At 38.4% G+C, this 25,842-nt stretch overlaps 1 protein-coding gene and 1 pseudogene across 9 annotated transcripts in view; one reads left to right on the plus strand and one right to left on the minus strand.

Moving 5' to 3' along the window:
* Window positions 1–5,804, minus strand: part of COBLL1 (cordon-bleu WH2 repeat protein like 1) — a 159,254-nt gene extending 153,450 nt beyond the window's left edge. For 5 of the 9 annotated variants that reach the window (XM_027589861.2, XM_027589856.2, XM_027589858.2 and 2 more), the window contains exons 1-2: window positions 5,681–5,804; window positions 4,545–4,662 (exon numbers count right to left, since the gene is read on the minus strand). In XM_027589861.2, coding sequence (XP_027445662.2) covers window positions 4,545–4,662; window positions 5,681–5,789 — 227 coding nt within the window. In that variant the 5' untranslated portion in view covers window positions 5,790–5,804. Of the gene's footprint in view, window positions 1–4,148; window positions 4,166–4,544; window positions 4,892–4,988; window positions 5,187–5,369; window positions 5,531–5,680 lie in introns of those variants that run through there. The other 4 variants (XM_027589860.2, XM_027589859.2, XM_027589863.2 and 1 more) reach the window with 4 other exon arrangements.
* A 9,148-nt stretch (window positions 5,805–14,952) lies between these two features.
* On the plus strand, window positions 14,953–15,614 carry LOC113920363 (annotated as a pseudogene).
* The last annotated feature ends 10,228 nt before the right edge of the window (window positions 15,615–25,842 follow it).

Raw genomic sequence — 25,842 nt, forward strand, 5'->3', positions numbered from 1 at the left:
AGCTAAAATAAGGAAGCAACCCAGTGTCCATCCACAGATAAGCACAATGTAGAATATTATTTGGCCCTAAAAAAGAAATTATGATATATGCTACAATATGAACTTTGAGAACATTATGCTAAGTGAAATAAACCAATCACAAAAAAAAAAAAAAATAGAGACTTTGATTCCACTTATACAAGCTACCTAGAGTGGTCAAAATCACAGAGACAGAAAATAGAATGGTGGCTGCCAGGGGATGGGGGAGAGGAGAGTGGGAGCTATGTTTAACGGGTATGAAGTTCAGTTCTACATGATGAAAAAAAGAGTTCTGGAAACGGATGGTGGCACTGGCTGTACAACAATATGAATGTACCACTGAACTATACACTTAAAAATGCTTAAGATAAATCTTGTTATATGCATTTTACCAACAACAAAAAATTACAATTAAAACCAAATAGGTGAATTTCAGTCTTCTGGACTGACTTTGCTTGGCCATAGTTTGCTGATCAAAGAGTTAAGCTATTATATATTAAGCTTGAAGCATAAACATAATGTTTTAAAGCTAACATGAAAGTACCATTTCTATACTAACATCATGTTCTTTTCCTGCAGACTTAGAGAATTTCTTTGGTAAAGCTCTTAACATCGGCAGCCAATCTCCTAGTGATTAGAAGACGTGTTTTATATAAAGTAAGGGGTCACAAGTTTTGACTAATTAAATGAAAGCAGTTGTCTCAATAACATGAAACGTGTATTATATAAATACACCTGGCATTTCAATACTGTAATAAGGTCATAACGTTATTCAGTATCCTCTAACACATTTAGAGGAAATTTGACTTTGGACAAAAAGTCTAATATTACCTTAATTTCATTTTTCTTATTTGGTAATCAAAAATTCCTAATTTGAAAGTACACTATAAATTTAATAGCCACCTAATAGGAAAAATAAGTAGTTTGTCATATGACAAAAGAAGGCTGTCAGTTAACTATGTGTTAAATATCCCGAACACATGAAAATGTTCAATATTTTGAAGACATAAACCAAACATTTAAGTTCCTTTTAAATCCTAGGCATTGGGGTTTTTCATATGCATTAGAATTTGCAGGAGTTTTTAAACATATAAACATGATTTTAAAAAGAGTCAGGGCAACACTTATAAAGCCACTCTAAATAAAAATACTTTGGCCATTCAGAGTAATCCATAGTGGCAAACATTGGGTGCCAACATGCCTACTGAGGAAGAGCACAGGAATGGGGATCAGATCTTGTTTTTGTTACTCTTTCATCACTTAAAGCTGTGTGGCTCTGAGTTTGTTAGTTTAGCTCTCAGAGCCTCGGTTTCCACAAGTGCAAAGTGGTATTAATATACTTCCTCAGAGAGGAGTAGCAATTTTTTTTAAATATTACTATAAAGAACCTAAATGGAATCTTTAAAGAAGCAAACTAAAGCTGAAAGTGAGGATCCTGAGTTGCCTAAAAATGTTTAATAGCAACCCTTATTCCATCTATGGCTTCCCCTCCATCTCAGATGTTGACACTTAATCAGTGGTTCTCAGATCTGACAGCACACTACAATCAATGAAGCCGCATTTAAAACCTCTCCACAGCTTGTCCCAGCATAGGCCAAATAAAATCAGAACGGGTAGCAGGTGTGAGACCATGGGTGTTAGTTTTAAAGATCTCTAGGTAATTCTCATGTTGCAACCTCAACTAAGATACTCAACTTCTAAGTAGTCAATAAATGTTACCTAACAAGAATTCAATTTATACAATCAGTAAAATTTTAGAGCCAGCAATGCATCTAAATAATAGCTTAAAAAAGTATCTGCTAAATCATTTAATTTTTTCTACGCCTGCAATGAACTCCATAACTCCAAACCTGCAAAATTATAAAGGTTTTTTACCCCGGTCCATTCCTGAAAATTTGTTTCAGAATCAAAATATTAAGGTCCCTCAAAGCAAGGTTAACTACATTTAGTTTTGACATTTAAATTTCAATAAATTAAAAAACAAATGGGGGTATCTGACAGGGCAAGTAAAAAACACAAGCAGTAGTAGTTCTAAAGATAATGTACCGAAAATGACTCTCTGAAATTTAAGTGTATCTTACAGTGGTCAGTTAAAGATTAAAAAAAAAAAAAAATGCAATGAACTAGGCAACCAAAGTCCTGGGTTTTCCTTCAGGTTTTGCCACTCATTTGTTCTGGGACTTCAGCAAAGTCACTCAGTGTCTCCAGGCTTCAGATTCTCATTTGTAAAATATAGAGTTGCACTAGATTTCTTTAAAATGACCTGTTACAACAATGTAAAACTTGGAAAATTACAGAGGGATTCCTTACAGCAGGGATATCCAAGGAGGACTAAACTAGGCCTCAGAGGTTATTAGAGTGATGAGTAATGGTTTAATTAATTTTATAGTAAGGAATTTACTTCCCAAACCCAATAATTTATTGTAACATTTTGAGATTGCTCCCTGCCACCTCCCATAAACCCATATCTAGGATACTTCTTTCCCCATAATTAAAGCATGTTTAACGTTTTGGGATTGAGAAAAAGAACAAAAGCAATAATGTACTGAATATTCAACAAATATAACAGGCACTTGGGATATGCCAAGGGACAAGATAGAAAAGTGAAAGATGACATTATTTTTTTTATGCTTATACTTTGCAGATATTGATCACTTCTCTAAATAGAATGTAAGGTAAAATGATACAGCCAGGGTGTTACTATAGATGGATGTTGAAGCATTTTTGCAGACGTCCCACCTTAAATTTGCAGAAAGGGTAAATTCCTTAAAAGTATTTTCTTCATAGTTGAAGAATTAGATAAAGTAGTTTTGTACATTTTCAAGAATGTATCAGCTTAAGCTTTAAATTCTCAAAAGTGAAATCTGAAGTCGTTCTTATCATTAGATAGCTCTCTCCACTCCTTCATCCCAAAGCCATCTGATCTCACCTATTTTACTCAAAGTATTGATTTCTGGACACTAGTAAGTATATTTCATGTATATGCATATGCTATCATTTTTTAATTGTCCCTTAACTTAATCTATTTTCAAATCCACCAGTTTAATACTATCTTATTTTGTGGCACTCAAATACATTTCTGTATTCCTGAAAGTTTCATCTTCAATTTAAGTATCTCGGCAGTTCCATTTAGAGGCCCATGTTTTGATGACTAAGATCCTTCTACCAATATATTTCTTTACTCACACATCCTGATGTGAGAATAAATGGAAGAATATATAATACTGAACAACGAAAACACTTGGAAAGTAGGAACAGAAGTCAACAGTAACAGGGCTATTTGCAGAGGGGAGAAGACAATTCGAACAAATGAAAGAATTCATACACTACATGTTTCCTCTACGTAAGCATGATACTAAATATCTTTTATATTAGTCATGTTGCTTTGAGACTTTTCCATGTTTCCTCTAGACAACTGCCAATGTTCGCATGGTCTCTGATGAATAAACATGCTGTGACTTGCTTCTAAGGAAACGCCTGTCATGTTTCAGGGAAAAATGACTTCTCTACTCTTCAATCAGGGAAACTGCACAACTCTCATTCATTAGTCACAAAGTCGATTTTTCCTTAGCGTTTCTTTTCTGGAATATTTGTGTTCTCTTTAGGGCATTAGAGCCTTCAGATTAACTATCACAAAAGAAACTGAGTTGGGGGAACATATGTAGCAAAAGTTATACTACATCAAAGGGGTTCCCACTTCAGAAGTTCAAAGAGCGCCCAAACAGCCTTCACTGTTTACCAAGACGAAGGTTATTTTCAGGTTCTCCCCATCTCTTGCAGAACTACCTGTTCTCATTACTGTTTACCCAAACGCTTAGCAAGGTGATTATTAGCATATCTGGCAGGAAGACATGCTTCATTTAATATTAACTTACCATGTGACAGCCCCTTCCCCTCCAATCTCTCTTCAAACACGTGAGGACACAAAGAAAAGTATCGTTGTTTGCAGTCTGACTTTGCGCTACGTTTTGGCACCAGCAATTGGCCACAGGCACGCACACCCCCAATCAGAGGCGCTCACCCTGCCGGGTCCCGGAACTGTCATGCGGGCTGACAGCTGGTACGCCCTCCCGCGGCCCTCCACCGCTCGCAGAAAGCCCCTTCCTTACAGTCACTTTGACACTGCTCACCTGCCTGGGCCTCAGCCCTCAGCCAAAGAAACTTTCTTCCCCCTTCCCAAGAGCTCACATACAGGTATCGTCTGCCGCTCTTCCAGAGCACCAAACAAGGGGCTCTTTGTTACAATTTTTGCTCCAGGACTTCTGACCCAATTCCTAGCATTCAGCTGCCCTTCGGCAACTCAGAGCAGCCCCAACAGAAAAGCAATCAAAACTACCATATCCCTTCGCCCCCGCGCCCGGGCGGCCTCCAAGCAGGCCAGGAGGAAGCAGCCTCCTCGGCTGCCTATCCCGCACCGAGTCAGGCAGCTGGCAGCGCAGCGAGTTGCCAGCCAGGTAAACGCGCTGCGGCGGCCTTGCTGCCCTCGCCCTCCCCGGAGAACTTCGGCGCGGCGCTCTTAGGCTTACCCAGTTGGGGCGGTGGGAGGTGTGGGCGCCGCCAGGGCGTCCTGCGAGCGCGGGGTTCGGCTGTCCATCGCCCTGCGGGGCGCGGCGCGGGCTCCAGCTCCGAGGCGGCGTGTCACTACTAAAGTGGGAGAGGCCGGCTGGTCAGGGCGGGACGCGCGCTACTGGAGGCCTGAGCGGTGCGGGCCGCGCGTCAAGAGCCCGCCCGAGCCCCCCAGCCCCCGGCCGGTCCGCCTCCGGGTGCGCTCCCACCTGCGGGCCGAGCCTCCCAGCCCGCGGGCTCCCCCGCCTCAGGTCCTAGCTGCCGCCCGCTGCTACGGCGGCGGAAGGCGGCGCTGCAGCCCCCGCCCCGTGGGGCTTACTGGGTAGCCATTTGGCGCCTCTCGGGGCGGGAGAGGAGCTGCCCAGGCTGGAAGGAGGAGGAGTAGGGTAAGAAGCGAGGCTTACAGGCACCGCCGCCACGCCGGCAGCGCGTCTCCGGGCTCCCCTGGCCGAGTTTGCACAAACAAAACGCCCTGGGAAAACTTTTCGCGAAGAAAAGTTGGAAGGGCTAATTCCTCTTTTCCCACCCAGGGCTCCTACTTTCTTTTCAGAAGGAGCCAGTGGCTCTCCTGTTCTTTCGCGCGGCTTCCTCTCCCACCCTTCCCTCCCCCGGACCGCGCGCTCGTAGTCGGTCTCTCAAGCCAGGACTTGAAGGAGAGCGCGGCAGCCTCTCCCAGGCTCAGCCCCGCGCGGGCAGGGCCGAGGCAGCGCCTCCCCCTGCCTTGCAGGCGGGGTGGCTGGCCCTTACGGGGCGCCGCGGGGCCTTCCCCTAGCCGGCTCACTCACCCTGTCCCATTTCCCTGCCCAGAGCTCCGGAGCTCGCCGCCACCTCCGCCGGTCGGCCACCCAAAAGTGGCGACGAGGCTCGGTGGCATCGGAGCGAGAGAGGCAGTGAGCCGGAGACAAAAACGGGCGGGCGTGGGCGAGGACCGGGTAGGAATTTCCCTCCCACCCGATTTCGGGTCTTTGGGGTCCGGCTGGGGGAGCGGAACGGAAAGGAAACTCCTGTGCAGAGAGTTCCCATTCCCATCGCTAGGGCGTCGCTTCGGGAAGCCCGGCGCGCGGGAGCCGAACAGGTGGGGAGGAAGGGAGGGTACCTGCCCTGAGAGGACCGGAGGGGAGTACCCGGGCTGCCGCGGAAGTGCGGAGAGAAACTCGCCCAACAGGGCCTGCAGCTCGCTCTCCCCGTGGTACGACCTTCCACATCCAGGGCGGTTTGTTTCTATTCTTCCCCCCCACCCCCCGCCAACTTGACCTCTAAGGTTGCTCTTCGTTTAAAAGCGCCCCTGTGACACTGATTTTTCTAATCGGTGGCAGGTTTAAGCTTGCCCTGTCTTCAGAGGCGTATTTCTTTCTTTCCTGCTTTTTAAGCATATAACAGCTGTGACATGAGGAATGGAAAATAATGTCTGATGATAATCTATTAACTAAGGACAAATGATCGATTTTATTCACCTCTTGGAAATTTTACAGGAATAAAAGAATCACAGACACAGCTGCGTGCTTGTTTGTACATTTTAGTTCCTATGCGCCTGCTCTGTAGATGGTTCTTTACACCTGACAAAGAGGTATATTTGCATATCCTGTATATTACAAATGCCAATTGTAAGGTGCAAGGCATTTTTGATGGGCCCAAAAGCTTGCTTTCAGGAAAATAACGTGAAATTAAGAAATTAACCTTAGACTACAGTTTAAGAATAAAAATATTTCAATAAACTTGCAAAGACTAGGTGAAAACATGGTAAAGGAGGCCTCTGTTGTGATATTAGCATCACGTAACAACTCTGTGTTGGCCACTTCACCCCAGTGATAGGATAACGTTTGACAGGGGGTAAAAATTAAACTGATATGTAAAACTAAGTCTTGACTAAATGCTCCTTAGTATCTAAGCATTGTAGCAATCAAAAAGATTGCTGAAACTAACATACTAAATACCTGGCAATATGCCATTTGTCTGTTATGGGCACTCATTACTATGTATTCCTTTCTGTGCACAATACATTCCTTTCAATGTATCTTTACATAGGAAAAGGGGGGGGGAAGTAGCTTATTTAGATAATGAAACCGAATCAGAAAAAGTTGCATTTTAATATTTTACCTGATTTAAATATTACTCAAATTAAATGTGCTTGGCTTTTAGTCTCTAAATAATTAAGGTTAAACAATTTCATGAATTAATCATGCCTCTAAATGACTTACAGTTGCTTGCACAGACAGTAATGCAAGCATTGAGTAACAGTGAAACTAGTCTATTGACTTTTGATCACAAAAATCAAAATTAAACTTTAATTAGTTTTGATTTTAATTTATGACATGCTAATAAATGTTGACTCCATTTGTCTAACCTGAAACATCATTTTCATAACGTTTCATAACTGCTGTAGGCATTTTCCTGATCACCAATTTTTCCTGTCCTAGTTTTAGGCATAGGGAGGATTACACTCTCCACCCCACTGAAATTAGGTATAGCGATGTAATTTGTTTTAGGAAGTAAATGTGAACAGACATGAACATTTCATTTCCTGGTGGAATCACTGAAGGGCCAGTGCTTGACTCTATGCTCTCTTTCCTAGCTGCGGCAATCGTGGAATTGAGTATTAAGATGGAAGGGCACAGGACTGAAGTATCCTGGAGGCATTCCCGGCATTACTTAGCCTTCCTTAGGTATAATCATGTTTGACAACTTTCCGAATCACTAATAGGCTAGACCTGATGTTCTTCTCATATGGTACTAACCTACACTCCCTAGAGTCTGCTAGTTACATACATAGTTCATTAGCAAAACAGTAATCACAGTTGCTATAAACTACCTCCTCCCAATCCTTCCCTCCGGTTACGCTAAGCCATTTCAAAATTACCCAAGTTTCCAAGATTTTGTTCAGTTTCTCTCTGGAAATCTCCCTCCCTTCATTCCATCCAACCATTTTTAATGTGTGTACTTAGGTATTTTCTCTTTTGAAAGACCTTCCTGACTACATGGGTAGAATTAGTCCTTCCCTTTCTTAGCCCCAGTAAATTCTGTTAGGTGGTGCCTGGGCCCCATGATATTTTCAGTTTTCAGTTACACAATAACCGGGTGTGTAGTGGGGGTGAACTTAAGGGTCCCTGTCTCATCCTTTGTGTCCTGAAAGGATTGCCCAGAACACTGAACGCTCTTTGCAGATATCTGTGGAATGAATAAAGGAGTGAAGAAATCCTTTAAGATTCCATTCCTCAGGGGAATTTTAAGAGGCACGTGGGAGCTTAAATCAGGACAGGTGTTTTCAATTTAAAATAACTGGTAGACCATTTTAAATGGAACAGATAGTGAGTTTGTCCCTTTTGGGAGAGACTTATTCTCCACGTGGTTAGCTACCTGATGGGGTTAGTTTCGAAATCACCAGGTAGAAAGCAGATCCATTTAGCTATATATCTCTTTGAATGATAGTTCAGGTTTCAGGTTTCTGCTTGGAGAGTATTGAAATAGAAAAAGGTTTACATAATAAATATGTATGTACTCATATAAAAAGCAAACACTGTATAAAGTGGGCAATGCAAAAATTGTTGGAGAAATAGAATTGGAGTTTGTCTAAATATTTTGTAAACTATTTGGGACAATGAAAAACTTTTTAATATTTAAGTATTTTTTTATTCGAGTATACGTGCCACTGAATAGATTTATTTAAAACAAAAATCATACTTCAGAGGTGATAAGTATCTTCATATGCGCTTCACTTTGCATAGTATAGCCTAAAGAAAGTGCTTATTTTATGTCTTCCTAGATTATGTATGTGTGTGCGTGTGTGTGAGGTTTTATATAGCAAGATCAGAGATGTTGGAAGGTAGTATTCAATTTTAATGAACCTCTTCAGACTTTGTATCTAATAGAAGCCCCTTAATCTCAGGCAAGCATGTCTTTATTATTATTATTATTATTATTATTGTCTTTTTTTAAGATTTTATTTATTTATTTGATAGAGAGAGACACAGCGAGAGAGGGAACACAAGCAGGGGGAGTAGAAGAGAGAAGCGATGTGGGACTCAATCCCAGGACTCTGGGATCACGACCTGAGCCGAAGGCAGATACTTAACGACTGAGCCACCCAGGAGCCCCTATTATTAAGGTCTTTATGAGAGTTTATTGATGACAACAGAGAGCTAAAAGTCAGGCTCATGGCTTTATTCCCAAGTCTGGAATATATACATGATAGTTTATTATCATTTTTATCTTCTTATAGTGTTCTTATAATTTACAGAGTACTCCTACATGACTTAAAACATAGTGTTGTTAGAAGTCAGTGTCTTCCATATAAATACTCCATGAGAGAGCTTTATCCTAAAGTACCCAAATCATTTTTTTTCCCTCTGGCAGCCGGGATTCTTTGACAGGTTTTCTACTTAATCACCACTGCCTCTGTCTTTACCATTGGCATAACTGCTTTTCCTTCCTCTCTTATTTATCATCTTATTTTAATGCCTTTCATTTTTTTAAGATTTTATTTATTTATTTGAAAGAGAGAGAGAGCACAAGCGGAGGGGGCACACTCTTTGCTCTGAAGACAAATATATTTGCAGGAATGTGTGAAAAATGATTAAATTTTAAAATGATTGTGTGTTTGTCTAATGCCTAATGTATGTAAAACTTACAGATTAGTTTTGTCCATTGAAATTACTTCTGGAGCAATTGTTAATTACATTTATTTAAAAGCAAAACAGGGGGGCGCCTGGGTGGCTTAGTCGTTAAGCATCTGCCTTTGACTCAGGTCATGATCCCAGGGTCCTGGAATGCAGCCCCGCATAGGACTCCCTGTTCGGTGGGAAGCCTGCTTCTCCCTCTCCCACTCTCTCTGCTTGTGTTCCCTCTCTAACTGTCTCTCTCTCTCTGTGTCAAATAAATAAATAAAATCTTTGAAAAAAAAAAAAAGCAAAACAGGGGCACCTGGCTGGCTCAGTCCATGGAGCATGCAACTCTTGATCTCAAGGTTGTGATTTCAAGCCCCACATTGGGTGTAGAGCTTACTTAAAAAAAAAATTAAAAGCATATACAATAACTAAAGGTTGTATTGTTTATGTAGTTTTTAATAACCATGGTAATCATAGCCATTTTTATGTGTAAAGAATGTTCATAAAATTTATAGTATGTGAAATAAGTAACATACTCAAATGAAATGGTAATATAATGATTATATTTTTAAGTGTTTAATACATATTTCCTCTTTAAGTATTGTAGACCACACGTATGGTTTTGGAGGGTACTTGCGTGTGGAGGATGTTGTATTTTTTATAGGTTTTTTTATACTATTAAACAGAAGAGGTCATATATGGCTATACCATTTCTAAAATATCAGGAAATCCATTTTTCTTCTATGAAGTTTAACGTTTACTTGTATCAGAGTTTGAAGAAAATAAGAATAGTACTATTTATAAAATAAAATGTAAATTGTGCTTTTCATAGCCTTATGTTTGGAATTATATTACCATGTTATATCATTTATCTTTTTGGGGGTCACTAATATGCAAGCATCCTAGAGACTATAAGTACTGAAATAAAATAATAATAATAATTAATAATAAAATAAATTTAAAATAATAAAATTAAAAAATTAAAATACCAAAATAAATATGATTTCTTGTCAATTTTATTATATTTTATCTTTCAAAATTTAGAAAATCCCTGTATATTTTCTTAGCATAGAATTTCCAAGTAGATTATATATTTATGAATTAAATTTTGAATAAAAGGAGTATTTATTGAATATCTGTAATACCTAGCATTGAGTTTGAGAAACAGAGATGGCAAAGATACTGCCTCTGCCCTGGAGGGGCTGAAAGACCACTGGGTTCATCAATAATATTTTTGTGGGACTCAATCAAGTGAAAATTTAAAGAAAATTGGTCAATAGTCATTTGTAGGATCCCTACCTCTCTTCCAATAGATAAAATAAAACGTTTTTTTCAAACCTAATTATCAAAAGAAGAAATGCCTGAGTTTAGTGTGCTATGGCTTTTATAAATGGCACTATATTTCTATAATATCATATATATTTCTAAGCAAAGACTCTTATTAACATGCACACATTCCAGGATAGAAGAGGGGCCTCTGGAAACATACATGGTCATGCAGACATGTAAAATATTCCGTACTATAGGCATGCAGGAGGGCAGAGTTTTCAGTGCCCATCCAAATTCCAAGCTACAGATTCTGCTATATCAACACCAAGTTTTCTGGAATCCATTTTCTTACTCCCTCTCTAAGATGTCTTTTTGTCAAAATGAATTTCTGTTTCTAGATTCTATAATTCTGTTATTAGCAGTAATTGTCTAACTCATTGGAAAATAGCCCTTTTATGTCGTTAAAGTATCAGCTCTGTTTGAAAGACAATTATCATATGATCTCACTTATATTTGGAATTTAAGAAACAAAACAGGATCATAGGGGAAGAGAGGAAAAAATAAAACTAAGACGAAATCAGAGAGGGAGACAAAACATAAGAGACTCTTAATCATAGGAAGCAGGCTGAGGGTTGCTGGAAGGGAGGGCAGTGGGGGATGGGGTAGCTGGGTGATGGACATTAAGGAGAGCACATGATGTAATGAGTACTAGATATATAAGATTGATGAATCACTGACCCCTACCTCAGAAGCCAATAATACATTATATGTTAATTAACTGAATTTAAAAAATGGAAAAAGAAATTAAAAGTTCAAAATAAAATTATCAGCTCTGTTAAAATTAACCTGGTGATTTATAATTTTTTTTTAAGATTTTATTTATTTATTTGACAGAGAGAGACACAGCGAGAGAGGGAACACCAGCAGGGGGAGTGGGAGAGGGAGAAGCAGGCTTCCCGCGGAGCAGGGAGCCTGATGCGGGGCTGGATCCCAGGACCTTGGGATCATGACCTGAGCCGAAGGCAGACGCTTAACGACTGAGCCACTCAGGCGCCCTGTAATTTATAATTTAAACACCATTCTTATATGGATGTTTTCTCCCTTTTCTTAAAAAAAATAGGCTAAGGACAAAAAAGTAAATTTGATTATATCTTAATATGGCCTATTGAATTGTAACTATAGATGGGAGCTATTTTTCTCCCTTAAGGAGCTTCGTAAGCCCTTAATACTTGTCGGTTTCCATATATCTCAAAATGTACAACTTTGGCCGAGGCAGCCACTGACTCTGGCTTTCCAGACATAAAACCTAACAAGTCTCAGCATATTTCTGCCAGGAGCTCCTCATCCAACTCCTCTGCCTTTTCTCTTGAGAGGCTGAGCATGTATGTGGTTAACTAAGTACCACAGCAGTTAAGAGCTCAGGCTCTGGAGCCAGACAGACTTGGGTTCACATCCCTGGCTTGGCTACTCACTATCTAGGTAACCTTAGAAGAGTTACTGTTTCTGGGAGAGAATAAGCATTCAGTGAAGGCAAAATAAGCATCCAGTAAGGGTGATGGAAACCCTTAAAGAATGGGAGCCACTTTTGTCTTGGTTAAGGCCTAGTCTGTAAAGCAGAACTCCTCCTGCTTCACGCTGGGAGCTTCTGGATTTTTGTGCCTGTGATGACCTTGGTCAAGTCATTCAACTATTGAATCTTCAGTTTCCTTATCTCTATAATGAGTCTCAGTTCTTTTTCTCTCCAGCTGTGTTGAATAATCAAATTCATTGCATTAAAAACTATTGAATTTATATATATGGACTATTAATAACAAAACTTCATGTTGTAACACCTTGGAAAGTGCTTTCTTTCACTGAGTCTAGTTTGAGTCCTTTAAGAGTTTGCAGAGATAAACACTAATATCCCTATTTTACAGTTCTGCAAATTGAAGCAAATGACTTGCCTGAGGACTCAATACTAGTGAAGTGGAAAATGAGGAGCAAAAGTTATTTTTTTCTGTTTTATTATTTTTAGTAACATTACAGTTACCTTGCTGCAAGGGGTTAGTCCACAGAAAATTATTATTATATAAATACCATGCTGAATATCCTTTCTCATCTCTGAATCCTAGGTCAAATGTACTGGCTACCTAAACCTGCCTTGTCCCAAAAGACCTACTTTAGTTTGGGGAGACTTTGAGACTGTGAATGTTTCCAGTTTCATCCAAGAAATATGAAGGTCAGAAAGGCAAAACACAAAAATTTAAAGATGATCAGAAATTCAGATGCATTCTGGAGTGAGCTACCCTTGACCTAAATTAATTACACTGTATATTTCCCTCTACCTACAAGATAAAAAAAAAAAAAAATTACCTGGGAATATCAAAGGCAGCCAGTCAAGGAAAATAACTCACAAACTATATATTTGGAATATGGATGGTATGATGGAAAAAGCACACTACTAAAAGTCCAGGTAAAGTAATAGAAATTACTATATCTAGCACATATCAGGTATAGTTTTTTTCATTTTTTTATCATTAATTATTGCTATTTTAACTATTTTGCCCTGGTGACTGTGGTAGAAGTGGAAAAATGTGATAGGAAACAGAAAAGGGTGGAATTATAAACTATATATGTGTGCCAACTTTGAGTCCTTTTTATATGTTAATGGAGAAAATAATACCTATTTCATTAACAGACTGAACAGAATGTCTAGCACATCGAGGGTACTCAGGCAGCTTTGATCATACAAGTCTAAGTCTGAATTAAAAAGGTACTCAAAGGTTGATTTTAAAGTAGGGTATCCAGGGATGCGTGGGTGGCCCAGTAGGTTAAGCGACTGCCTTGGGCTCAGGTCATAATCCCAGGATCCTGGAATGGAGCCCCGCATCGGGGCTTCCTGCTCCGCGGGGTGCCTGCTTCTCCCTCTGCCACTCCCACTGCTTGTGCTCTAAAATCTTAAAAAAAAAAAAAAAAAGAGTACTCAAAAGTAAAGGTAGTAGAAGGAGCTATGCAGACCATTGTTGACTAAAATATTTTCTTCTGGGTATATAGCATTTATCAGACATTATAAGATACTTAGGTAGAAGATTATTTGCATAAGGTGATTTTCTTTGGTGTGTTTTTGTATGATCATTTATAGGAGCTACTGTATAAATTTAGTTAGTATATATTTTCTAGATGTGTATTTACAGTTTTCTGTTGTAATAAATAAGGTGGATAACTTTGGTCAACAAGAACAAATATTCTCATACAGAGATCTGGGAATGTACTAAGTAAATAATATGTAGTTATCTTTGGAATAAAAACATGAAAATGGAATTAAGATGTTCTTTCCGAGGGTGCGAAGGAATGATATACAACCGTATCAGTTTTAACCTCTGAATTCCCTGACTGCATGGGAACTATTTATGACTATCAGTGACCTTTTATTTGGAATGTTACTAAAACATAGTTTTATGTCAGGCAAATATGAGGCTATTTTCTATATATTTTGATTTGGATTAAGTATTGCCTCATAGCTGCAGGCATGATTCTTGTGCATGTTATAAATTTTGCAATCTGTCAATGCTATAGAACAAGCTGAGCTATTGCTAACACTATTTCAACAGTCAAGAGCTTCCTTCCAATTCTTTCTGAAATATCTCACTTTTTGTTTTTTATAATGTTAGAGGAAGTTGAGGAATTTAAAAAGTGAGTTGGTAGAACATGCTAATGGTAGTTTTGGAATACAATCCTTCCATTTGTGAGTTCTGTGCTTCAAATGATACTGGCTGTAGAAGTTTAGCAAAAAACCCAATAAATTACCTAGTTATTTCAGCATTAGCATGTCATTAAACTTCAAAGTCAAGGCAATTCAGTGAAGCTAGTCATTTTACAGTTACAGTTTTATTAGTGGGAATTCATAATCCCCGTATCTGAAGGAAAGTTTGGAAAATAATTTCATAACTTTTAGTTTCTTCATCAGTAAGACAGTGATAAATTGGTATGATATTCTACAGTTGGAAAGTTTGAATTATGAATAAGTAACAAATGATGGTACTGTATAAAGAAGTCTAACTGTCACAGATAGGAATTATACGATGTTAAATCTGAAAAAGAACCATCCATTACATTTCTTGGAAAACAGAGACTTATACTACCCAGGGAGCCTGGGTAGTTCAGTAATTAAAGGCCTGCCTTTGGCTCAGGTTATGGTCCCAGGCATGGAGTCCCACATCAGGCTCCCTGCTCTGAGGGGAGCCTGCTTCTCCCTCTCCCTATACCCCTCCTACCCCACTCGTGCTGTCTCTCGCTATCTCTCGCTCTCGAGTGAATAAATACAATCTTTTTTAAAAAAATAGGGTTGTCAGATTTAGTAAATAAAAATACAGGATGCCCAGGGGCAGGACTTCCCCCAGCACATGGGTCAGGATCTTCAGCCTGGGTCTTCCTTCCCGCCTGCACTTGTCTGCTGCTGGGATGCTGCCTCTGAGGTGCTGCGAGCCACTCAGGCTGGGCTTGGCTGGAGCTGGACTCCATGCCAGATGTACCCCGCTGCCCCGACAGTACGTGCAGACCTTTGGACTACTCTGTGTGCACCTGGGCCTGGTGCAGTTGCAACGCTCTGCACACCCAGGAGGACAAAATTTTTGTTGAATTACTGAATGATGAAATTAAAGAGGAAAAGAAGATACAGAGCATTAAGTCCCTTCCCAAGATGTCTGGAGGTTGGGAGCTGGAAGTGAATGGGACAGAAGCCAAATTATTGGAGAAAGTTGCCAGAGAAAAGATCACCGCCTCTTTCAACATTCACAAGAGCATCCTGCCAACATTTGATGGGGAGGAGGAGCCCAGAAGATGAGGTTGGGCTAGAAGAGGAGGACAAGAGTGACATTTTCTCTATCAGGGAAATGAACTTTCAGTCCATTGGCGAGTCTGTGTGAAAGGACACTCAACACCAATTCCATGACCTAAGCCTTAGATGACCCCCTGATGGATTTCTTGGCCGACTGAGGGGTGGATAACACTTCTGCGGATGAGTTAGTGGAGCTCAGCACAGCCCTGGAGCCCCACCAGGAATACATTACTTTTCTCATAGATCTCAAAAGTTTTGTCAAGAGCCAGTTTAGAGCACACAAAGACATTGAACATCTTTCAATTTATCGCAGGCCTTGCCCAGGGAACAGACCGACTCTGTAATCAGTCACACACATGCTTTGAGATGGTTTTCAGCCTAACATCCTGGAAAATAATCCAAACTTAAACAATTTCCATTGCCCTCTTCTTTACTATGCATTTATTTCTTCTGTACCCATCTGTTATTCCTAGATGTTTATATAACATAGTAATGGACAGTAAAATTGGTTTATCTCCTCAAAAAAAAAAAAAAAAAAAACCCAGGATACCAAGTTACATTTGAATTTCAGGTAACAGTGAATAATTTTTGGCATAAGTATGTCCCATGCAATATTTAATTATGCAAAATAATTTTTTGTTGTTTATCTGAAAATCAAATTTAACTGGCATCCTGTATTTTATCTGGCAATCCTACACTAAGAGTGTCATAATTCTTTTCAAAAGGCATATAGCTAGCTAAATGCTGAGGCAGGAGTAGAATCTGAACAATTAAGGAGTTTGCAGATACTCCTACAAAGGATTGTTATATAGTAGCATGTTTTATTTTATTTTATTTTTTTAAAGATTTTATTTATTTGACAGAGAGCAGGAGAGCACAAGCAGAGGGAGGGCTAGAGGGAGAGGGAGAAGTAGTCTCCCCACTGAGCAAGGAGCCCCACGCTAGGCTCAATCCCAGGACCCCAGGACCACGACAGGAGCCAAAGGCAGATGCTTAACTGACTGAGTCACCCAGGCGCCTCTGTAGTAGCATGTTTTAGAAAAGAAAATAACTATATTTCATAACCATAATTTCATAAGAAACTGGAAACAATGTAACCGTTTAAAATGGAAAGCTTTGAATCTATTGACTCTAGTTACCAAGCTCTGAATTACTTTATTATCTCAGAATTTTAAAAAAGTGCTTACATTTACAAATCAGAGTTTCTTTTTTAATTTTTTGCTAAAACATAAGAAACTCAATTGATCACCACTGTTAACCAGAGCTGAATAGCAGCTATTCCTCAAAGCATGTTTCTGAATACTTCTAGTCAATCATTCAAGTCATTTTTAAGTAAAATCTTGGCTAGGAAAAAGTAAGAATTTGATTTAGTATCATCTTATGGCCCTATTCGTACCTAAACGTGATGTTTTAGATTCTCACGTATTTTATAATATATTTTTATTACCACAAGTAACCTGTATTCACTTTTGTCAGTAACTTAAATCCAAGACTTTGACACTGTATTCAGTTACAGAAAGAACAGGGTATATCACTTAGGGGGCTTCCTTAAACTGAGGCCCGGGGGCTCTTGAGTTGGCCTTATCTTACAAGGTCACTGTGGCCCAAAGATCTTAAGCTGCTTCATTTCTCCTTGAGTAAACTTATCCTTTTCATGTAAATTCCTAATTTAATCATTTTATATAAGTTTTCAAAATTGTCGACATAAAATTGATAATACTTGTTCAATCTCTAAAGAAGTTGTAATTATTGATGTGTTCTGGAATGTTGCTGAGGTCTGGAGCAGATGGCCAAGAAAGAATTCTTGAGACATCTTCAGTGCAAAAAGGTGGTTTTGTTAAAGCACAGGGACAGGAGCCATGGGCAGGAAGAGCTCCTACCCCAGGATTGTGAGGAGCAGCCATTAATATACTTTGGGGTTGGGGGAAGTAAAAAGATAAGGGAAGTTCCAAAAAGGATTTTCATATGCTAAAGAAGACCCCCAGGGTACTGGAGGCCTTCTGTTGTTAAGCTAAAGTTGTTTTCCCCTCTAGCAAGGCATTAACATTAAGAGTTTTCTGGAGGAGCATTATACTCTGCCTGTCTCAAGTATTTGGCTGCAGGTTATAAGGACATTTAATTTTATCTACATTTCCTTCTGCCGTTGTTTCCCACATCAACTGTATATATTGGAATCCTTTAAGGAAGGATGAAGAATGGGGGGCGCCTGGGTGACTCAGTCAGTGAAGCCTCTGCCTTCCGCTCAGGTCTTGATCTCAGGGTCCTGGGATCCTGTCCTGCAGCAGGCTCTCTGCTCAGCGGGGAGTCGGCTTCTCCCTCTCACTATCCCTCTGTGTGTACTCTCTCTCTCTCAAATAAATAAATAAAATCTTAAAAAAAAAAAAAAGGATGAATGGATAAATCATTTTTAAAAGAATATATCAAAATGCCGTTCATTTTTGTCATATTATTTAAGTTTACTAAAGCTAACCTTCTTGTGTAAAAGCTCACAGATGATATTAACTACCTAGTACTTTTGAGTTTTGGATACTAAATGGGGAGAGATTGAGGAGCTATTAAAACAACAGCTGGGGTGTCTGGGTGGCTCAGTCAGTTAAGCGCTGGACTCTTGATTTCTGATCAGGTCATAATTTCAGGGCCCTGAGATCGAGCCTCACATCAGGCTCCATGCCAGCTATGAACCTGCTTAAGAATCTCTCTCTCCCTCTCTCTCTGCCCCTCCCTCTGCTGAAGCACTCTCCCCCCCCCAAATAAATAAATAAATAAATAAATAAAAATCTTTGAAAACAAAAGCTGGGTGGTGAGTGGGAGGGAATATTTGCAGGGTGTGGTATTTCTACATTATCAGTAGTATAAATTTACTATTTAGTATTTATCCATTTAGTTTTATTTATTAATTTAATTTTATGTATATGTTTTACTGTTATAATAGTATTATACATTTACTTTGATACATTTATTATTTACTTTTGTTTATGTATTTATATTTACTATTTAGATATTTAATAAAAATATATTAATGAAAGTAATATCCTGACCTAAACAAAATGCACTATTTGTTATTTGATAAATGTTTATTGTAATGATTTACACCAATAAATAATGTCAAGATTCAAATACTATCTTGACAAAAATCTTGAAGCATTCCTATTCTAATCCCCGTTTTGACTCTCAGAGAGGTAAGATTTCATGCCCAAACTCCCAGACTAAGGTGCAGAGCCAATATTTTTAAAATGTAAATTCAAAATGTTTAATTAATCATTGGCCACTAATTATGTTAATAAAATCTTGCAAAAGCAGAGATAAAAGATAAATATCTATCTTTTAGATAAGGCTATAATTTTGGATTTTAATAATTCTGTGAAATTTCTAGGATTTGGTCTTTATCAGTGATGGAGGATTTCACACTTAGCTGAGCAGCATAGTGACTTGTTGTACATGTTAAAAATATTGATTCCTAGTGTTCCCATTTCCTCTCACCCTGCCCCTCCATGTGTACAGCCCAAGTGTAAAGTACTCTCCTTTCAAAATATGAGAACCTCTTAGTTAAGCCATAGTAAAAAAAAAAAAAAAAAAATCTGCTACTGCCCATCTTTTGTCTCTCCTGAGACAGAAATTGGGGGATACACCAAATAACTGTGAGATTCCTGACTGTAGACATAACTCCTTAAGGATGTTCCTATCCCCAGTGCTTAGCACAGAGTTTAGTGGGCATAAGGTCCATCATGCATTTATTGAATTGACAAAGTAAAAACATAAAGAATAAACAAGTTTCTTGCTTCTAGTAGTTTGCTCCTTTTCCTGGGTGTGATAAGACATGCCCACAGAAAAGGACAGCACTGCAACAGGTGCTCAGAAAGCAAGCTGCAGAAGTTCTGACTAGGAGGAAATCTCTGTAAGGCTTTGTTAAAGAAAGAGCCCTCAATAGACGTAAATTTGGATAGATAAAATGCAGATGCACAAACATTCCTGATTGTGGAAGCTGCTTGACCTGATACGCAGTCACTGAATGAAGTTCTCAGTCTGAAAGACAACGTAGACCCAATCTAAAGGGGGCATTTGTGATTACAAAACTGAAGAATGAAATTTGAAACTCAGGGACAACTTTGAATTTAAAGGTGGGATGTGTATATCATATAAAAGGCCAACTTTATTTTATAAATGATAATTTAAAAAATGTGTAACTGAACAAATACTCAGCACACAACCTTGAGGGTTTCACATATACCCAAAAGAGAGCAAAGGTAGATTGCTAGCTTGCCAAAGCAGGTTTTTTGGGGAGTAAAATGATGCTGTCCTTTTTACCTACTTCTACTAATGTTCAGAAGTGGTTAGACAAGTTCAAGAGTATGTCATTTCTGATAAATTTTCATTGCTATATATTTCTTGGTTGGATTTCTTTTTAGCACTTCAACCTTGTTTGGCAGGCAGTTAAAGAATTACTTCTAAATGAATGAAAATATCTTTGCTGACTTTATTTTTCCCATTTATGCATTCAGTACTAATACTGGACCCATATTCTTCAGTTTCGTATAAACTTTTTGAGGAAACTCATCTGCTTTTGTGACATCGCCTAGCCTCTGTTTTTAATAACTCCCAAATCTACACCAATGGTTATCCCAACTTTACATCCACACCTACAATAATTTAAATCACTTAATATATTGGATATTTAAATTGTAAAAATTCACAAGTTGAAATCAGAGTTCATTACTGTTTTCATACTTTTCTCATGACTAATATGTCATTATCTTTTGAATAACATAGACCTCTAGCTTTTGAAATCTATGTCATTATTTTTCCTTCCAATCTCATTAACTTTTACTGACTTCCCAATTCTCAGTAATACTTTAAGCTTTCAACCCTTAAATCTGTTACTGTTTGGTTCACATCACCTTGCATATGTCATTGCACAAATAATCAAAACTAGTATTTAGCCAGCACTTATTATTCTAGTAGTAGGGTGTGCTTCATCAAAATGAATGTAAAAAATGGGGCACCTGGGTGGCTCAGTTGGTTAAGCATCTGCCTTCGGCTCAGGTCATGATCCTGGGGTTCTGGGATAGAGCCCCGCATCAGGCTCCCTGCTCAGCAGGGAGCTGGCTTCTCCCTCTCCAACCCCACTCATGCTCTCTCTCACTATCTCTCTCTCTCAAATAAATAAATAAAATCCTAAAAAAAAAAAAAAATAATGTAAAAACACTTAGGAAAACATGTGCCAGCCTTTTCGTCTGGAGGCAGGAAATGACTTTATGATCATTACAGTGGTCACGAAAGACATTATAACGTCTTCATTCCCACTAAGATAAAAGATCAACAAATATTTTTTAATAGAAATTTAACTGCACTGTAAGGATCACAGTGTCACCTATAAGGCAATATAATAATGTTGCCTTGGAAATCATCTCTACATGGTTCCCATAGTAATGAAGTTCTGAGGATATCATTTTTACCCCTATATGCTTGTTAGTGTACATTTCCTTGGCTTACAGGAAAGCTCCATGAGGGTGAAGGTGCTAATTGCTTTTTACACTGCTCTCTCTCCAGCATTTTGAACAGTGCCTGGAGAGAACCTGCGGGCCTGTCCCCTGGCTCACACTGAGGAACCACTGTCCTCTATAGCAGAAAGAAGCTACAGGAACACCATTGCCCAAAGCAAACCAAGCATGGGCTCTCCTCTAATTTTCTTGGGTTTCCTAAGTCCAGGTGTTCTGCTCCAACTAATGGGAGATGGTACAGGGGTAACCCACTAATTGGCTGGTGACAGTTTTCCTTCCAGGTAAAAAATTTTTTAAATGTAAATTTTCTTGCAAATCATAGGTTTTGAATATTTTTAAGTGAATGAATAAATGGGAATGAGTGTGGTTTTTCTATTGTATATAATTTTTTAGGGTTTTCTATATATAGTATCATGTCCTCTGCAAAAAGTGAAAAATTTACTTCTTCCTTATAAATTTGGATGCCTTTTATTTCCTTTTCTTGTCTAATTGCTGTGGCTAGGATTCCCAGTACTACTTTGAGTAAAAGTGGTGAGAGTGGACATCCTTGTCTTGTTCCTGGTCTTAGAGGAAAAACTCTCAGTTTTTTTACCTTTGAGTATGGTATTAGCTGTGGCTTTTTCATATATGGCCCTTATTATGTTAAGGTATGTTCCCTCTACAACTACTTTGTTGAGAATTTTATCATGAATGCATGTTGTACTTTGTCAAATGCTTTTTCTGTGTCAATTGAGATGATCATATGGGTTTTTTTTACTTTCACTTGTTAAAGTAATATATCATGTTAATTGATTTGTGAATATTGAACCACCCAGTAATAAATCCCACTTGATCGTGAATGATTTTTTTAATGTATTGTTGGATTCAGTTTGCTAATATTTTTTTGAGGATTTTTGGCATCTATCTTCATCAGCAATATTGGCCTACAATTTTCTTTTTTTGTGGTGTCTTTATCTGGTTTTGGTATCAGGGGAATGCTGTCCTCAATGACTGAATATGGAAGTTTTCCTTCCTCTTCTATTTTTTGGAATAGTTTGAGAATAGATAGTAACTCTTTTTTAATTGTTTGATAGAATTCCCCTGTGAAGCCATTTGGTCCTGAACTTTTGTTTGTTGTGAATTTTTGATTACTGATTCAATTTAATTGCTAGTAATCAGTCTGTTCAAATTTTCTATTTCTTCCTGATTCAGTTTTAGGAGGTTATGTGTTTCTAGGAATTTATCCATTTCTTCTAGGTTATCCAATTTGTTGGCATATAATGTTTCATAATATTCTCTTATGATTGTTTGTATTTCTTTGGTGTTGGTTGTTATTTCTCCTCCTTCATTTCTGATTTTATTTATATGAGTCCTCTCACTTTTTTTCTTTATGAGTGTGGTTATAGGTTTATCAATTTTATTGATCTTTTCAAAGAACCAACTTTTGTTTCATTGCTCTATTCTCTTGTAGGTTTTTTGGTTTGTTTGTTTTATTTTTGTCTTTATTTCATTTATTTCTACTCTAATCTCTATTATTTCCTTCCTTCTACTGGCTTTCAGCTTTGTTTATTTTTATTTTTCTAGTTCCTTTAGGGGTAAAGTTAGATTGTTTGTGGTTTTTGTTTTTGTTTTGTTTTGTTTTTTGCTTCTTGAGGTAGGACTATATTGCTATAATTTTCCCTCTTAGAACAGCTTTTGCTGCATTCTGAAGATTTTGAACCATTGTGTTTTCATTTTCATCTGCCTCCATGTATTTTTTGATTTCTTGGTTGGTCCATTTATTGTTTAATATCATGTTATTTAACCTCCATGTATTTGTGTTCTTTCCATATTTTCTTATGATTCATTTCTAGTTTCATACCATTGTGGTCAGAAAGATGTATGATATGATTTCAGTCTTTTTGAATTTATTGATACTTGATTTGTGCCCTAACATGTGATCTACTTGAGAGAATGTTCTGTGTGCCCTCAAAAAGAAGATGTATTTTGCTACTTTTGGATGGAATGTTCTGAATATATTTGTTAGATCCATCTGGTCCAATGTGTCATTCAAAGCCACTGTTTTCTTGTTGACCTTCTGTCTGGATGATCTATCCATTGATGTAAGTGGGGTGTTAAAGTCCTCTACTGTTATTGTATTACTGTCAATTTCTTCCTTTATGTCTGTTGATAGTTGCTTTATGTATTTAGGTGCTCCCAACTTGGGTGCATAAATATTTACAATTGTTATATCCTCTTGTTGGATTATTCCCTTTATGATTATGTAGTGTCCTTCTTTGTCTCTCGGTGTAGTCTGTACTTTAAAGTCTATTTTAGGGACACCTGGGTGGCTCATTTGGTTAAGCATCTGCCTTCAGCTCAGGTCATGATCCCAAGGTCCTTGGATGGAGTTCCACATTGGGCTCCTTGCTCAACGGGGAGCCTGCTTCTCCCTCTGCCTGCCACCCCCCCCTGCCCCCACTTGTGCTCTCTCTCTATCTCTCTCAGACATAAATAAAATAAAATCTTTTAAAAAAAATAAGTCTATTTGGTCTGATATAAGTATTCCTGTATAATTTGACTCTTTGAGGGGTATTGATATATATATATGTGTGTATATATGTGTGTGTGTGTGTGTGTGTGTGTATACAAAAATATATATACAAAAAAGATTTATATATACAGAAAAAGATATATACACACACACAATATGTATCTTTTTTGTCTATATACAAAAAGTTCTCCTTCTCATATAATCCACAACCTCATTCATGATTTAGGAGGAAAAGAAAGAATCAACTCTATGGTCTCCCCACAAATATTTTCACCCTGCTTTAAAAAGCAAGTAAGTTCCCAGATGTTGGAAACTTTTAGACATCCGTCATAAAAATACTGTATTTGATACAATGCACCAATGCATTTTTACAGTTAGGCATCTTCAGATCCTGGTGATGCAGCAGCTTGCATTTTGAACACATGCCTGTTATGCCCAGATCTTAGTTTCTTCCACTGAGTAGAGAAACAGCACCTGCCATTAATGCTAAGTCAACAGGCTAAGTGTTCCTTGAAGAAAAAGGCTGTGACTAAATTGAAGTGTTAGCAGAGAGGAAAGGGATGTAGAAAACAGCTTTTCAGCCTAGGAGAGTAAGTAAGGAAAACTTAGTGGCAGAGGAAGAAGGTCAGATCTGTGTGTCCTCATCTCCCCACTTCAAAGGTGGAAATTCCAGAAGTAGAATGTATTAGAAACACTCAGATAAGTACAGGATAACCTGAGAACAGTAAAGATGTGACCTATATCCTGAGGCCTCTAGTAAGAGCCAGCTTGGTGACATCCAATGTGGTGCAGTGGTGAAAAGGATTGGAGAGATGAGCGAGCTCAACACAGTGCTCCTGCCCTCATGCATATTCCTTAGCCAGAACTTTTAGAAGGTGTTAAGGGAGCTAGGGGCCTAATATAGGCTGGCCTGGGGTCAGGACAAAGAGCATTAGTGTATGAGGATGATCAAATGTAGTAAGCATCAGTTGCATCATAGTGGTAACAAGTACAGGGATCCTCCAGGCCCAGCAAGATCCAGAAGATAATACATGTGGATCTCTGGAGCCATTATCACTTTCCTCCATGAGTTCACATAAGCCCCTATATGCCCAGAGGCCACGTTATAGAGATAGGAATCTGAAAAACTGAACATGTACTTGAAAGAGACTGAATCATTTAAAAGACACAGGGGGCAGTAAGATTACTTCATCAACCCCCTGCCATGTCACTCACAGGGGTATCTCATGAGGATGAGGATGATTCAGCCAAAACTTCCATTAAGCGCACAGAGGCATCCAACGTAATGTGCTTATTCGTGACAGGGCAGAGAAAGGGATGATCAACCACTGCTTGATTCAGTCTTGAAAGAGAAAAAAGAGTGAGGAAGTTCATACCCAATCCTCTGATTCTGTGCAACTGTTTCCATCCTCACCCTCTTTTTTTAACTGTTCTCTTTCAACTTGACAATTTGGCTGGCTGTAGATAGGGAGTGGTGTGGTTGAGAACACAGAGATGGCTATCTTTGATGTCTTTGATCATAGAAGTTTTTTCAGTTAAGAAACACTCCAGCAGCTGCCTGCTCTTTACCAAAAACCCAAACCACAAAACCAAAATGCCACTTTTCATCAAATGTGTGAATCATTCCTTTTTTCCTTTTTATTCTAAACTCCTTCTAAAAAAATTTAAAAAAAAATAAACTCAACTCCTTTTAAAGTTAGTTATTGCTCTCTTGTATTGCTTTTCTTCCTTTTTTTTTTTTTTTTTTTAACATGGTACCTGTAAGAACCTGACTGGAGCAAAAAAAAAAAAAGGGGGGGGAGATGCATTATATTTAATTCTAATTAACTAGGCAAAAAATAAAGAAACAGATGATCTGTACATTAAACCATTAAAACCTAATTAACACTTATAGCCCAGTATACCCTAAAACTGCATGATATGTTCACCAGTATAGACCATACATGGAGCTATGAAATAAACTCAGTATATTCAAGAGCAATAAAATCATACTGGGTATATTCTCTAAATGTAATGGAATAAAACTAGAAATTAGTAACAATAAGATATTGAGAGAAAATCTTAAATACTTTGAAATTAACACATTTCTAAATTGTTCATGGGTGAAAAGAGAAATCACAAGGGCAATTAGGAAATATTTCAAACTTTATGTTAATTAAAGTACATCATATGAGAAATTGTTTGCAGCTAATGCAGTGCTCACAGGAAATTAATATTGTTACCAACAGCTGGATAATGGAGGGTGACTAGTTTTGATCAGAGTTTTTTCAAAGGTTAGCTGGCTTCTCTAATTTAGAGAAAAATGTAGGTAGAAATGTAAGCAAATCTTGAGAATATGTGTATAAAGAGGGATTTTTAAAGTAAATGCTAGGGGGGGCACCTGGGTGACTCAGGTCATGATCCCAGGGTCCTGGGATCGAGTCCCACATCAGGCTCCCTGCTCAGCGGGGAGCCTGCTTCTCCCTCTCTCACTCCCCCTGCTTGTGTTCCCTCTCTCACTGTGTCTCTCTCTGTCAAATAAATAAAAAAAAATCTTAAAAAAAAATAAATGCTAGGATTTTT

Source organism: Zalophus californianus, chromosome 3 (assembly GCF_009762305.2).
Source record: "Zalophus californianus isolate mZalCal1 chromosome 3, mZalCal1.pri.v2, whole genome shotgun sequence".
Classification (NCBI taxonomy): Eukaryota; Metazoa; Chordata; class Mammalia; order Carnivora; family Otariidae; genus Zalophus; species Zalophus californianus.